The sequence below is a fragment of the Cyprinus carpio genome, chromosome B15 (assembly GCF_018340385.1).
Source record: "Cyprinus carpio isolate SPL01 chromosome B15, ASM1834038v1, whole genome shotgun sequence".
NCBI lineage: Eukaryota > Metazoa > Chordata > Actinopteri > Cypriniformes > Cyprinidae > Cyprinus > Cyprinus carpio.
The window spans coordinates 4,343,049-4,357,672 of NC_056611.1; the positions used below are offsets into that span (position 1 = coordinate 4,343,049).

General features: G+C 42.2%; 1 protein-coding gene across 2 annotated transcripts in view; it reads right to left on the bottom strand.

Annotated features, from left to right (window-relative positions):
- Positions 1–1,011: 1,011 nt before the first annotated feature.
- The window catches only part of ift80 (intraflagellar transport 80 homolog (Chlamydomonas)), a 33,952-nt gene continuing 20,339 nt past the window's right edge, over positions 1,012–14,624 (bottom strand). The window contains exons 9-20 of one of the 2 annotated variants that reach the window (XM_042738955.1): positions 7,062–7,241; positions 6,331–6,449; positions 6,185–6,259; positions 5,063–5,226; positions 4,276–4,340; positions 3,848–3,983; positions 3,626–3,773; positions 2,691–2,862; positions 1,986–2,075; positions 1,738–1,910; positions 1,533–1,656; positions 1,012–1,385 (exon numbers count right to left, since the gene is read on the bottom strand). In XM_042738955.1, the coding sequence (XP_042594889.1) occupies positions 1,275–1,385; positions 1,533–1,656; positions 1,738–1,910; positions 1,986–2,075; positions 2,691–2,862; positions 3,626–3,773; positions 3,848–3,983; positions 4,276–4,340; positions 5,063–5,226; positions 6,185–6,259; positions 6,331–6,449; positions 7,062–7,241 (1,557 nt within the window). In that variant the 3' untranslated portion in view covers positions 1,012–1,274. The remainder of the gene's footprint in view (positions 1,386–1,532; positions 1,657–1,737; positions 1,911–1,985; positions 2,076–2,690; positions 2,863–3,625; positions 3,774–3,847; positions 3,984–4,275; positions 4,341–5,062; positions 5,227–6,184; positions 6,260–6,330; positions 6,450–7,061; positions 7,242–14,624) is intronic. The other variant, XM_042738954.1, reaches the window with a different exon arrangement.

Below are 14,624 nucleotides of genomic sequence, written 5' to 3' on the forward strand. Positions count from 1 at the left end.
TATTTATGGCTGGGTAAATAGTGACAGTGACGAGCGCTGCGTTTCACAGTTATCAACTCATCTACAAAAAATAAATAAAAAATACAAATAAAAAAAGAGGACAAGGGCAAATGAACTTGTAATTATTATGGCAGTGCATCAATATTCAGTGTCATCAGTTTGCCAAAATATTTTACGCACCATATACACGTGGTATGTTTTTGGTGTGCTTTTATTTTGTAAGGTGTTATTTTTTGAATGTACATATTTTTTTATGTTTTCGTAAGTTTACGTCAGAACGGTTTTATGAATGATTTAACGTTAGACAAAAATTTGTCCTGCTTGTGTTTCATGATTGAGGTGCTACAGTATGTCCGTGTGGGATTCAGAATTTTTATCAAAACATATATAAGGTCCACTGCTTTCATCAACACCCCCAAAGCTTCACAGTCCTAAACCAGTTCCTGGATCGACAATCACTTGTTTCTGCTTCTTTGCTGTGTTTTGATACAGATGTTCAGTACTCTTTTGGAAGATGTGTAATAGCACCTCCTACCATATCATAACAAAAACACTGAAAGCTGGGAAATTCTGTCAATGGTGGGTGAAGGGTTACACAAAGGGTGCACAGAAACGGATATAACGACATTGCATTGCAATGCTATTAGTTCCAAATGTGTCCCAGACCACAGTGAAGCTTTGCCTTCTTGCCTGCCTTCCTGATTCAAATTTCTTTCTTCTTCCTTTAAGATTTATTTTCGGCATTTTTAAAGCAGACAGGAAGTGAAGTGGGGAGAGGGGGGGGGGGGGGGGGGGCAGGATTAGGAAAGGTCCACAAGCTGGGATTCCAACTTGGGACACCCGTAACGCAACAGCGCTATATGGATTCATATTCACTGCATTGCACCAAAACACTGATTATGATCAGAATAAGTTGACAGTGGCTGAACTACAAAGGAGTCTAGGTATTTTATCTCTGGTAGAAGTGTTTTGGATCACTAAAAATTCATGTTATTCACTCACCAATGGAAGTTTTATTTCAAATATGCATTTATTGAATAAACATAAATCAAGGTTTTACAATAAAAATGAATTCTTGTTACAAATTCTTCATGAAATGATATGATATGAATAACAGCTGAACTAGACGTGATGCCTGTTAATAGACAGAAGACATGAATTCACATGCCTGCCATAACTTCTTAACTTTGAGAGTAAGCCACAGTGTGCAGTCAGTGCTCGTTCAGTGGAATCCAGGCCTCAGTTCACCTGGATTACATTACAGGTGTGTGTTTTTATCGGCGAATGGACACACTGCTTCTGACGGATGAGTTGGCTGCTTTTTCCCGCTCCATAGCGAACTCCATTTCAATTTTAGCCTGGATTTTCTCCCAGTCCACTTCCACCTGAACATAAGCAGGAGAGACAGAAACAATAAAAGCCCTATACAGAGGAGACTGGTTTACTGTGAGGACAGACAAACTCTGTGGCGTCAATCCCATCAACTACAGACATCTGAACAGTGCACAGACACAGAGGTAAACACGTCTTACTCCCTCAGAGTACTGCAGGAATCTCTTGTTGGTTTCCTGCTTTCCAAAGTCCTGCAGGAACTTCTGTCTGTGAGCGAGCACTGTGTCCACGTGAGTTTTGTACTTCACCGCCAGCTCCAGAGCCCTGTGGAGAGACATGCATGAGCAGCAGACACACACACACACACACACGCGTGGAGTGGACAGGGTCAGCGACGGCTCGCACCTGTCCCAGTTGTAGAGGTTGATGTGTATCTGGATGGCGTGGTAATTGAGGTTGGCCTGCAGCAGAGTGGCCTCGGCCTCCTGCACGTGTCCGCTGAAGAGCAGCATGTGTGCGAGACACGAGTCTCTCGACGGCAGGTCCTTTATGAAGTTGATGTACTGCACTTTATCAATCTACCAGAGACAAAGACGAGCGTTAAAGAGACGGAGAGGAGTCTGTGATGTGAGATATCTTCTCGGCAGATTCACCTCTCCTATAGCTGCATACGCCACTTCTGCTGTGCTCAGCTCCCTGTTGGCCATCGCCAGACCGGCCAGACACGACCAGAGCGTCTGATCCTGTAAGAGAGAACGCTCTTCAGTGACATTTCTATAAAGTGCTTGATGAACGGTCATTGCACTGCATGCAGCTATTGGTCAAAGTGCTTCTCTGTCATCCCCCGCATCTAGCATCAGGTGTGTGGTGAATAACTGACCCAGACCCAACTCAAGTTTAGGTAAGAATTCGTCCTGGTCTTCATCAATCTGAAGCAGAAGGACTGATGTGTGAAGCTAGTGCTTATGTGTCAGTGGCAAATAACTGCAAACCCACTTCAGTTTAGTAAAACTTTACAGGTAGCACTTGACAATACGTTTCAATGTTTATTTGCATTAGATTACTGGTCAAAAGTTTGGAATAATTACAATGTTTAAAAATGTTTTAAAACGATCATAATGATGCTGAAAATTTAGCTTTGATCACAGGAATAAATTACATTTTAAATTATATTCAAATAGAAAGCAGTTATTTTAAATAGTAAAAATATTTCCCAATATTACTGCTCTTGCTGTATTTTGAATCAAATGAATGCAGGCTTTGTGAGCAGAAGAGTCTTCTTTTGACTGGTGGTGCATGTCTGTGACTACAGGATCTGTTTTTGCTAAGAGATGTTTTCTCAGTATGTGAGCACTGACCTTGGCGAAGCGGCAGATGCGGAGCGCGTCCTCCCAGCGGCCGCTGCTGGTGTACTCGTGCAGTAAGCTGGGGTACGGTGACACGGCGCTGCGCACCAGAGAGCCGTCCACCCGTCTGACCGTCACCTGACTGCCCTCATAGCTCACCATCTGAGGAGGACGGCTGAACTCACTGCACACACAGGATCCAGCCGACGTCAGCCGCAGGACACGAGCAGACGGCAGCCTCCAGCGCTGCTCACATCTCACTCTTATAGAGCCCTTCCTAGCATTTTGGGGGCCCTGAGCAGACTTTCAGAAGGGGCCCCCACTACCTACGGTTTCACCTAACCATGTACTACACTGACACCGCATTGTAAAGATTTAGACAACTGTCTTTTTTATCTTTCATGATATAAATATGAAGATAAGCCTATATTTCGTGTTCCATACAAAGATTTTAAATGATAAATATCTGACCATTACTTTCAAAGAAATGTATCAAAATGTAAGATTAATGCTTTAATAAAGAAAAAACACCCGCAAATGGATTATGAATCATTATGAATAACTATTATTATTCAATCATAATAAAAATCTATTTTATAGACTGCCTTGCTTAAGTCCAGATTAAAATGCAAAAATATATGTGCAAAAAATATGCAAATGAAAACATGTACATATTCCTACTGTTCTGACTTCCTTTCTTCTGTGATGAGCAAGTAGAATGAAGATGCATTTCTATTCAGCCCATCTGCTTATTTCATTTCATTTTTCTCCATATCAATGTGAATATCAGAACAAATTTTCATACAGTGCTGTCCAGTTTAACTGGTCACTAATACAAATCTATAAATAAGATGATATATGTTCTAAAATCCAAACAATTTAGATAATAATAAGGAATATCATCCAGCCGTGGGCTCTGCTTACAGTTAGCTGGTGTGAGTGTGTACCTGCTGTCTCTGCTGAAGATGGTTTTGGGCAGCAGGTCTTTATCCACAAACACCACACTAGGGTAATACCAGACTGTGAAGCGGCTGTCCTGGATGCCACACAGGATGTTAGCAGAGTCGTTCCAGGCCATAGTGTCAACCATCGAGCCTGAGGACCAATCACACACAGATCAGTTCAGAGGAACAGACGCCTGGCTGAACTCAGGGTGACTGTACTCTCACCGATCTTATGGATGCTGTGCGCTCGGCCCAGCTTTCTCACAGAGGTCAGGTAGAGGTCACGGTTCTTATCGATCAGTGCGATCCTTCGGTCATTAGACGGGCCACACTGATCCAGCGCGACGAACACCACCTCTATCTGAACACAGACACAACCCTAATCAACACCCAAACCTGAAGAAGTCATAGTTAATGGTTTGTTAATAGCAAGAGTTGGCCATAAAATAAAGTGTGACCACAATGTGTTAATATTTTGTTGTATTTTAGAAACGATATTGTCTGTTTTTGTTCAGTTTCACAAATGAAAATAGTTCTGATCAAAGCACACAGCAGAACTGTTGAGCGTCTCTGATCAACACACAGCGGTGATTCATTATCAAATTAATCCAGTGGTTGAATTAATCAAGTTCTCTGGGTGTGTGTGTGTTTACCTTGTGGATCAAAGGTTTGCCGTCACCAATGGCTTTTCCCGTCTGAGCCTCAAACAGAAAGACGACTGGAGGAGAGAATGAAGACACTGTGACTGATCACATTACAACACCAGCACCAGAACACACCTGCCCCTCGTCAGTGGACATTAATATTAGCCGGTTCAGACATTTCAGCAAGACAAGCCAAGAAACTCTCGACGGGTTTCAGAGAAAGAAAGTAAAGCTGCTAGAATGAGCAGCCAATCACCTGACTGGAATCCAATAGAAAATAAGAACTAAAGGTCAGAGTTCATAGAAGAGGCCCACAGAACCTTCAAGATCTGAAGACTGTTTGTGTGAAAGAATGGGCCAAAATCACACCTGAGCAATGCATGAGACTAGTTTCTCCTACAGGAGGCGTCTTGAAGCTGGCATCACCAACAAAGACTTCTGTACCAAGTATTAAATACATTTCAGTAGTTCAATACTTTTTTCCCTGTGTCATTCCATTTTATTACACATAACTTAATTTGTTTTCTTTGTATATGGATTACTTTGGTTGTTACCTACATCTGGTGAAAATTCCATGTCAGCAGCACCTTTAGAAATATATTTACTGGGAAAAATGGAGTTGTGTTTAATAGTTATTTTACTTGCTGTGTACAGTAAACCTGTCTGACTGAAAACAGCCTGATGCTGCTGTGACAGCTAGTTTGGCATGCCGGTGGACACACATGTATTAATGACAGCGCTGAGAGAGAACTGAGGAGCTCTGGTGTGTAAGAGACTGAATGCTGTGAGGCAGCACCTCGTTCGTCGCTCGTGTCTCGTATGGCGATGCTGTCGTTGCTCAGAGAGATGGACTGAGAGCTCAGGATGTCCATTCTCATGCCCGGACTCTTGGGAGACGACACCAAACGGCCCTCATACGAGTACACAAACAGCTCTGCTCCATCCACCAACAGAAAGTGCCTACACAGAAGAACATACAGAGTGTGTGTGTGTGTGTGTGTGTGTGTGTGTGTGTGTGTGTGTGAGGGAGAGACAGAAGCAGTAAACACGTCCAACACATCAGCACTCTCCAAAATAACTGAATCAAGCTTCTCCTGATGCTGAGAACCGTGCTATTTAGTTAAAGTGTATTGTTACATTGGTTTAAGAACATAATGTAAATATGATGCCTGATGAAGACATCAGAATTAAGGGTTTTCAAAGCTGCCTTTATTCATAGTAAATAAACTACATTCAATATTTTTAGTCTTATCTTAAGTGAAAATACTATTTTCATATCATAGCCAATTTAGTTTTAACTACTAAATATATTATATTGATTTACATTATGTTTATGACTAAAGAAATAATTTTAAGTATAGTATGGTCTTTATGGTAAATAAAACCTTCAAATTAAAAGTTTTGTCTTTGGGAAATAAATATTTTTGTAATTAAATAAAAATTTAAGATTTTACTTAATGTGAGAAAAAAGTAAAAAAGTTATTGTGCATTAAAAGTGTATCTGTGCATTAAGTTATACCTTTATTCAAGCAACTGTATATAGTTTTGTGTATTTTTGTGACTTTAGAGCCCCCTAGAGTTAATAAATATATCACAGTGCTAATTACAGTGAATAGCTGGTGATATGCATTAAAGCAATCTGCTGAACTTACACATGCAAAACAGACACTTCAGAAGCCATCCATCTTATTAGAAGTCACTGTACCATCAAAATGATTTTGAAACTGATATTTCAAGGTAAAAACTTACATACAGTTATATTACACAATTATATGTGTTGATCACAACGGTCTGATGTGTGAAGCTCAGCAGAGAAATATCTGCTAAATGCCTGATATACTGGTGTTTTTGTGTAAATCCATCAGCTGTGTTCAGTGTAAACCTTTGGAAGAGGCTAGGAGCGGAGCTGGACTCTCACCTCTCGGCCTGCACGATGAGACTGACCGTCCCCTCCTTCAGGTCAAAGATCAGCGGCGTGTTCCAGTTCTTAGCACTGAAACAGCACAAGAGTGTGTCAGAGCGGGCAGGGACTGACTGACGGAGGCTGAATGACAGGAGACGCACCTGTAGACGTAACACTGCAGAGAGGTGGTGACCACCAGATGACCATGAGCCAGCGAGGCTTTGATGACCCGATCTCTGAACTCCAGAACATCCACTGCATCATTCAACACGTTTCTGACCTGAGAAACACACACACCAGCAGTAAACTACAGAGTCTTGAGTCACTGCCCCGAAGATGTCTGAGCACTCCTACAGTTTGAAGCATGTGTGCTGTCACAATCACATGTAACATGAAGACCAGGGGAAATGCTGGTTATTGCTGTGATACTGATTTAAAGAAAACATTTAAACTATTCAGGGTTCACCTGAATTTCACAAATCAGGCAAAGCTTACATCTATAATGCATGAGCTAATGAAAGAGCATCAGCTGATGTACTGAGTGAGATGCTGTGGAGATGAATGCACTGTAGAAAGCACTGAGAGCAGTCCACACATGGGTTTAGAATTGCGTTCAGCACACATAATGCCATATTTATGAGCTGCATTATTCACTGTTCTCTAACTTAAATGTATGCATTACATTTCATTACACTAGTGAGGACCTAATAAGAATTACTGAGAACAATGAAAAGTACCAAACAAACTCGTAAGTAAAAAGGTGAATTACAGTAATGAGAATCTGGGGGTTAAATGTGTTAAATAACGTCAGACTGAAACAGGCTTCATCTTCCCCTCGGTCTCAGATTGTGAAGTGCGATACGAGCCGGCCGTCACAGGAGGCTGTGTGTACCTGCATAGTGCGTCTCTTGGTGAGTGTGATCTCAAAGTTCCTCCACTCCCAGCGCTGCTCTACGACGTGAGCGAACAACACGTGTCCGTTTCCACAGGCTCCGGCCAGCTGAGTGCCATCTGCAGACCAGGCCAGACTGAACAGACTTCCTGTGCTGGGCTTCTCCAGAGAGTACGACCACTGACACACACACACACACACAGAGGACACATCAGAGTTAAAATGCTTTCTAGTCTGACCAGTGAGCAAACCGATCAGCCCAGTGACCTGAAAACTGCCAGAGCACAACTATATGATGTTTTGCCATAAAATTCTTTAATTGTATTTGCTAATTGAATTGTGACATGCCTGGTTTGAACCTGAAGCCAAAACATTTGGAGATCTACAAAAATCAGTGAATGATGACTTTAAGTTGGTCTGTTCCAGTTTAAATACTTCTTAATACCTTTTTCAAGACCTTCCAAATTTAAAACCTGCACATAACTTCAGCTGCTATCAGGACATGTATGTTCAGGTACATATGTGACCCTGGAGCACAAAACCAGGCTTAAGTGTCAAGATTTATACATCATCTGAAAGCTGAATAAATAATCTCTCCATTGATGTCTGGTTTGTTAGGAGGACAATATTTGTCTGAGATACAACTATTTGAAAATCTGGAATCTGAGGGAGCAAAAAAATCTAAATATTGAGAAAATCATCTTTAAAGTTGTTCAAATGAAGTTCTTAGCAATGCATATTACTAATCAAAAATTAAAGGGATAGTTCACCCAAAAATGAAAATTATGTCATTAATGACTCACCCTCATGTCGTTACAAACCCGTAAGACCTCCGTTCATCTTCGGAACACAGTTTAAGATATTTTAGATTTAGTCCGAGAGCTTTCTGTCCCTCCATTGAGAATGTATGTACGGTATACTGTCCACGTCCAGAAAGGTAATAAAAAACATCATCAAAGTAGTCCATGTGACATCAGAGGCTCCGTTAGAATTTATTGAAGCATCGAAAATACATTTTGGTCCAAAAATATCAAAAACTACGACTTTATTCAGCATTGACTTCTTTCCCGGGTCTGTTATGAGCGCGTTCACCTCACATCCGGTTCGCGAACGAATCACTCGATGTAACAGGATCTTCTTGAACCAGTTCACCAAATCGAACTGAATCGTTTGAAACGGTTCGCGTCAACAATAAGCATTAATCCACAAATGACTTAAGCTGTTAACTTTTTTAACATGGCTGACACTCCCTCTGAGTTCAAAATAAACCAATATCCCGGAGTAATTCATTTACTCAAACAGTACACTGACTGAACTGCTGTGAAGAGAGAACTGAAGATGAACTCCGAGCCGAGCCAGATAACGAACGAAACATTGACTCGTTCTCGAGTCGAACCGGTTGCATCGGTTTTCGGATCACCGGTAGTGATGGGAAGTTCTGTTCTTTTCTGCGAACTGGTTCTTTCGGACAGTTTGATTCAATAAACCGGTTGCCGAAAACGGTTCACCAGTTCTTTTGCGCTCGGCGTAATGACTTCATTGGCGATGATTGCCCTTGATTCAAGCCTTCGGTTTACCCGCGCTCATAACATTAGCACAGAATCAGTTCAGAATCAATCACCAAAAGAACCAGTTCAGTTCAGACGCGCTGTGTGTCAGTCTGAATCACGCATGCGCAGTATCATCAGCTCCTCGGTTCTCGAACCAGACGCGTCCGACAGAAACGGTTCTTGACTCGAGAACGAGTCAATGTTTTGTTCGTTATCTGGCTCGGTCATCAGTTCAGTCAGTGTACTGTTTGAGTAAATGAATTACTCCGGGATATTGATTTATTTGAACTCAGAGGGAGTGTCAGCCATGTTAAAAAAGTTAACAGCTTAAGTCATTTGTGGATTAATGCTTATTGTTGACGCGAACCGTTTCAAACGATTCAGTTCGATTTGGTGAACTGGTTCAAGAAGATCCGGTTACATCGAGTGATTCGTTCGCGAACCGGATGTGAGGTGAACGCGCTCATAACAGACCCGGGAGAGAAGTCAATGCTGAATAAAGTCGTAGTTTTTGATATTTTTGGACCAAAATGTATTTTCGATGCTTCAAAATAATTCTAACGGACCCTCTGATGTCACATGGACTACTTTGAAGATGTTTTTTTATTACCTTTCTGGACGTGGACAGTATACCGTACATACATTCTCAATGGGAGGGACAGAAAGCTCTCGGACTAAATCTAAAATATCTTATACTGTGTTCCGAAGATGAACGGAGGTCTTACGGGTTTGGAACGACATGAGGGTGAGTCATTAATGACATAATTTTGATTTTTGGGTGAACTATCCCTTTAAGTTTTGATATATTTACGGTAGGAAATTTACAAAATATCTTCATGAACATGATCTTTACTTAATATCCTAATGATTTTTGTCATAAAAGAGAAATGTATAATTGTGACTCATACAATGTATTGTTGTCTATTTCTACAAATATACCTGTGCTACTGATGACTGCTTCTGTGCTGCAGGGACACATTGAATTTAAAAACAGGATTCTGTTGGCTTCTACCAAAACACACAACATAGAGATATAAAGAATTCATTGAACATTATGAAGAGTGAAGTAAGTCCCACTAGTCTCCTACTGTCCTCTACTGTACTGTAAAACAGGGCTTACACACACGTATACACACACACAGAGTCAGCACACAACAAAGAAACAGAGGCCGCAGGACCAAACAGACAAGCACTGAAAAATGCTTTATGCCTCAAGAAAGAAAAATAGTGCTAAGAAAATAGCCTACTATCTCCCTGCCCTCCCATCTGTGTGTGTGAGTGTGTGTGTGTGTGTGTGTGTGTGTGTGTGTGTGAGCACGTGTGTGAGTGAGTGAGAGTGTGTGTGTGTGTGTGTGTGTGTGAGTGAGTGAGTGAGTGTGAGAGTGTGTGTGAGTGTGTGTGTGTGTGTGTGTGTGTGTGTGAGAGTGTGAGCACGTGTGTGTGTGAGTGAGTGAGAGTGTGTGTGTGTGTGTGTGTGTGTGTGTGTGTGTGTGTGTGTGTGTGTGTGAGTGAGTGTGTGAGTGAGTGAGAGTGTGTGTGTGTGTGTGTGTGTGTGTGTGTGTGAGCATGTGTGTGTGTGTGTGTGTGTGTGTGTTTTGGCGGAGGGTCACTGACATATGCTGTGCTGTAATGACTCCCTGTGGGTGTATGTGCTGAATCAGCCCCATTACATCAGACACGTTAAATACGCCTGTCCTAACCCACACACACACACACACACACACACACACACACACTCACACACACTCGCTGTCAGGCTGTAGGGAGGTGAGGTGTGTAAAGCTGGCACAGCTGGCTTCACTTACTGTGCATCTGCTATTATTCAGTTAAACACAGGATAGATATGGTGTACAAATAAACACACACACACACACACACACACACACACACCTTCTGACAACTACACATACTGCAGGAAATCACACACAGTGACACATAGTGTGTGCATATGTGTATCTACATTTGGGTTGTGCAATTCTAACAAAAACAATTCCTCAATTTCTGTCATTTTGTCAATAACCTTTATAAGAACAGTTTTATAACGCTATTAAATGTATGCATCCTTTATGTCCAATACATTTAATTTATTAGAATAATAAGACACTATTAGGCTGTTAATCAAATCAAAATCCATCTTTTGCAACAAATGCATAAATTACGCTGAGATTAATGCTTTGAAAAACGACATATTGAATATTTGAAATGAAATGATTTTAAAGAAAATAAAGGATTTGCTTAATTGGTAGTTACTGAACAGGCTGTCTTCCTGCTGAAAGTAACTCTGTGTTTCAGCTGTCTGTTTCTACAGCTGAGAAAACCTCTTCTCTTCCCTCTTTCTGAAGCAGGACTGGATGTGAAATCCATCTTCTGTGCTGTGGGAGTGTGTGTGCCCTTACGAAAGGAAGTTTATTCAAGTGTGCTATTAGTAAACTTCTTTTAAACTAAAAACAGGAAAGTATACTTTCAGTCTACTGTGCTTTTTATGTACTTCTCAGAAATATACTTAAAATGACATTTAAGTATATATGAAATTGCAAGATGGCGCCGCCGAGTTTGGTCGCCGTCCAGGTCGCTCCGCTTAGATTGTGTTTTTATTTCCTCTTTTACCTACTTTTGCTTTCTCTTTTTGCACACATAATCTCTGCACTGATCACTTACGACAAAGGAACACTTTTGGACATTGGATACCGCTTCACTAACCTTTTTCAGGACACTTTATCCTCCAACCCATCGTGGCCATCTGAGATTCTCCGGAACGCCGAGATGAACAATGGCCACCTGAATAACCCACCGCAGCGACGGATCAAGAAACACCGCGGGAAATGTGCTGGGGTCCGCAACAGACTGAGAAAAAGAGCTCACAGTCCTCCTCTACCGAGCATTCTGCTCGCCAATGTCCAGTCTCTGGAGAATAAGATGGACGATCTTAGAGCCAGGATAAGTTTCCAACGGGACATTAGGGACTGTAACATCCTTTGTTTGTCTGAAACATGGCTCACGCCCTCGGTCCCCGGACGCTGCTGTAACGCCGTCTGAAAACTTCTCTGTTTTACGGATGGACAGAACAGCTGAGGCCGGTAAATCCAAAGGTGGAGGAGTGTGTTTCATGATTAACAAGAAATGGTGTGACCCCATGAATATCTCCACTCTGTCGCGCTCCTGCTCGCCTCATCTGGAACATCTATCTATATTTGCCGCCCATTCTATCTTCCCCGGGAGGTTTCATCGATCATCGTTACTGCTGTCTACATCCCACCACAAGCTGACACCGGTTTGGCTTTGTCCGAGCTTCACAATGCGCTCAGCGGCAACATCAACAAACATCCTGACGCTGCTGTTATCATCGCTGGGGACTTCAACAAAGCCAACCTCAGGCAGGTTATGTCTAATTTTTATCAACATGTATCCTGTCCAACCAGAGGACCGAATACACTGGATCACTGCTACACTCAGTTTAAGCATGCCTACAAAGCTCGCTCACTACCGGCTTTCGGCAAATCGGACCATGCCGCCATTTTTCCTCACACCGGAATATAAACAAAGGCTCGTTCCAGATCCCCCAGTGCAGAGGGTGGTGACGCGCTGGTCTGCCCACTCAAAAGCCATGCTACAGGCGGCTCTTGATAACGTAGACTGGGACATGTTTCGGGCAAGTTCATCTGACGTCAGCCAGTTCACGGATGTAGCATTAAGCTTTGTAAACACGCTAGCCGAACAAGCTACGGATACAATATCTATAAGGACCTTCTCTAATCAGAAACCTTGGGTAGACAGAACAATCCGTGCAGCAGTAAACAAATGCACTGCTGCTTACAACGCCGGTCTTTTGTCGGGAAACATGAGTGAGTACAAAGCATCGTGCTATGCTCTCCGACGCGCAGTAAGAGCCGCCAAACTCCGATACAGGGAACGAATAGAGTCACATTTCCAGCTCAATGACTCCCGACGCATGTGGCAAGGACTAAGAACCATCTGTGCCTTTGGAAATAAATCCTCTGCAGAGGTGAGAGCAGATCCGTCGCTGGCTGACGAGCTGAACACTTTCTACGGCCGCTTTGAAAGCAATCTGAGCAGCGCGAGTCTGCCGATCAGCGCGTCAGGAAACAGCATTCAGAGCAGCGATAATCATGTAATCACCGTGTCTGAGGACAAGGTTCGGAGGGCTCCAAAGCGTGTGAACTTCAGGAAAGCAGCCGGACCTGATGGGATTTCTGGCCGTATTCTGCGGTCCTGTGCTGATCAGCTCGCTGGTTTGTTTACATCCATTTTTTAATGAGTCTCTTGCTACATCGGTGGTCCCCTCATCTTTCAAAAAATCTGTCATCATTCCTGTGCCTAAGAACAATAAACCCTCTTGCCTGAATGACTATCGTCCAGTTGCACTCACATCCACAGTCATGAAGGTATTTGAGAGACTGGTTAAAAACAACATCTGCTCCTTCATACCTGATACACTGGACCCTCTTCAGTTTGCCTATCAGCCTTATAGTTACATTGATGATGCCATCTCTCACATCCTGCACTCTTCTCTCACACACATTGACAGCAATAACAGGAACTATGTAAGGCTGCTATTTATCGACTATAGCTCAGCTTTCAATACTATAGTCCCCATCACGCTAGCTTCTAAACTCATGGACCTCGGCCTGAATTCTTCACTATGCAACTGGATTCAAGACTTCCTCACCGGCAGACCTCAAGTGGTGAAAGTAGGCCAGTTCACCTCTAACTCCATCACCCTGAACGTAGGAGCCCCACAGGGCTGTGTCCTGAGTCCCCTGCTCTACTCTCTCTACACACATGACTGCGTGTCTTCCCACAGCTCCACATCTATTATTAAATTTGCTGATGATACTGTGGTTCTGGGCCTCATTTCCAACAATAATGAGACCGCATACTTGGATGAGATAGAGAAACTCACATCATGGTGCCAGGACAATTGTCTCTCTCTGAATGTGAGCAAAACTAAAGAGCTGATTGTTGACTTCAGGAAGAGACAGCAGCAGCCCTATACTCCTCTAATGATCAGCGGGACCCCTGTGGAGAGGGTGAGCAGCTTCAAGTACCTCGGTGTAAACATCTCAGAGGACCTGACTTGGACTACACACATTCAAACTCAGGTTAATAAAGCCAGGCAAAGACTGTACCATCTGAGACAGCTGAGGAAATTCAGGGTTTCACCTGCAATCCTGAAAACTTTCTATTCAGGGGCCATAGAAAGCGTATTGACTACCTCAAACGCTGCAAAAGCAGAGCTGTTAAAATAATCAAGGACTCCATTCACCCCAGTAACCATCTTTTCACTTTGCTGCCATCTGGTAAGCGCTTCCGTAGCCTGATGTCAAAAACTGAGAGACTTAGGAGGAGTTTCTTCCCCCAGGCCATCAGGCTCCTAAACTCAAAACCAGCCTCTTAACATCTTCATGTCTCCACTTAATATTCACTTTATCAGTAAGATATTCATCATTCACTACCTCACATTGACATACTGTAAAGTGTCAACCTGTTTGCACATTTGCCTCTTGTACATTCCTGTGTATCTTAATATTTAAGACTACAGTTTACTTTCATGCACATTATTTTCCACTATATATTTAATTCTACAGTATACATCTCTTTTATATATTTTATATTTTATTCTTATATTTTTATTGTTTACTTTTATTTCATTGTTTCATAGCTATATTTATGTATATTTTTTCATCTGTGTTGTATTCTTTAATAATTGCACTGTCCATGGAGCGGACCTGACTCACATTTCACTGCTGGTTATATTTGCTCTATATAATTGTGTATGTGACAAATAAAAAATCTTGAATCTTGAATCTTGAATCTTGAATATGACCTATACTCTAAAAGAAGTCTAAAACTATACGAAGAGAATCCCAAAACACAAGCGAAGAAGAAAGGGAAACAACATATGCTTCCACACATAATCTAACACGACCATCAAACATAAAACAGCATCAGAACTGATAACGTTATGGAATAAATGACCGTCAAGCTGTGGGGT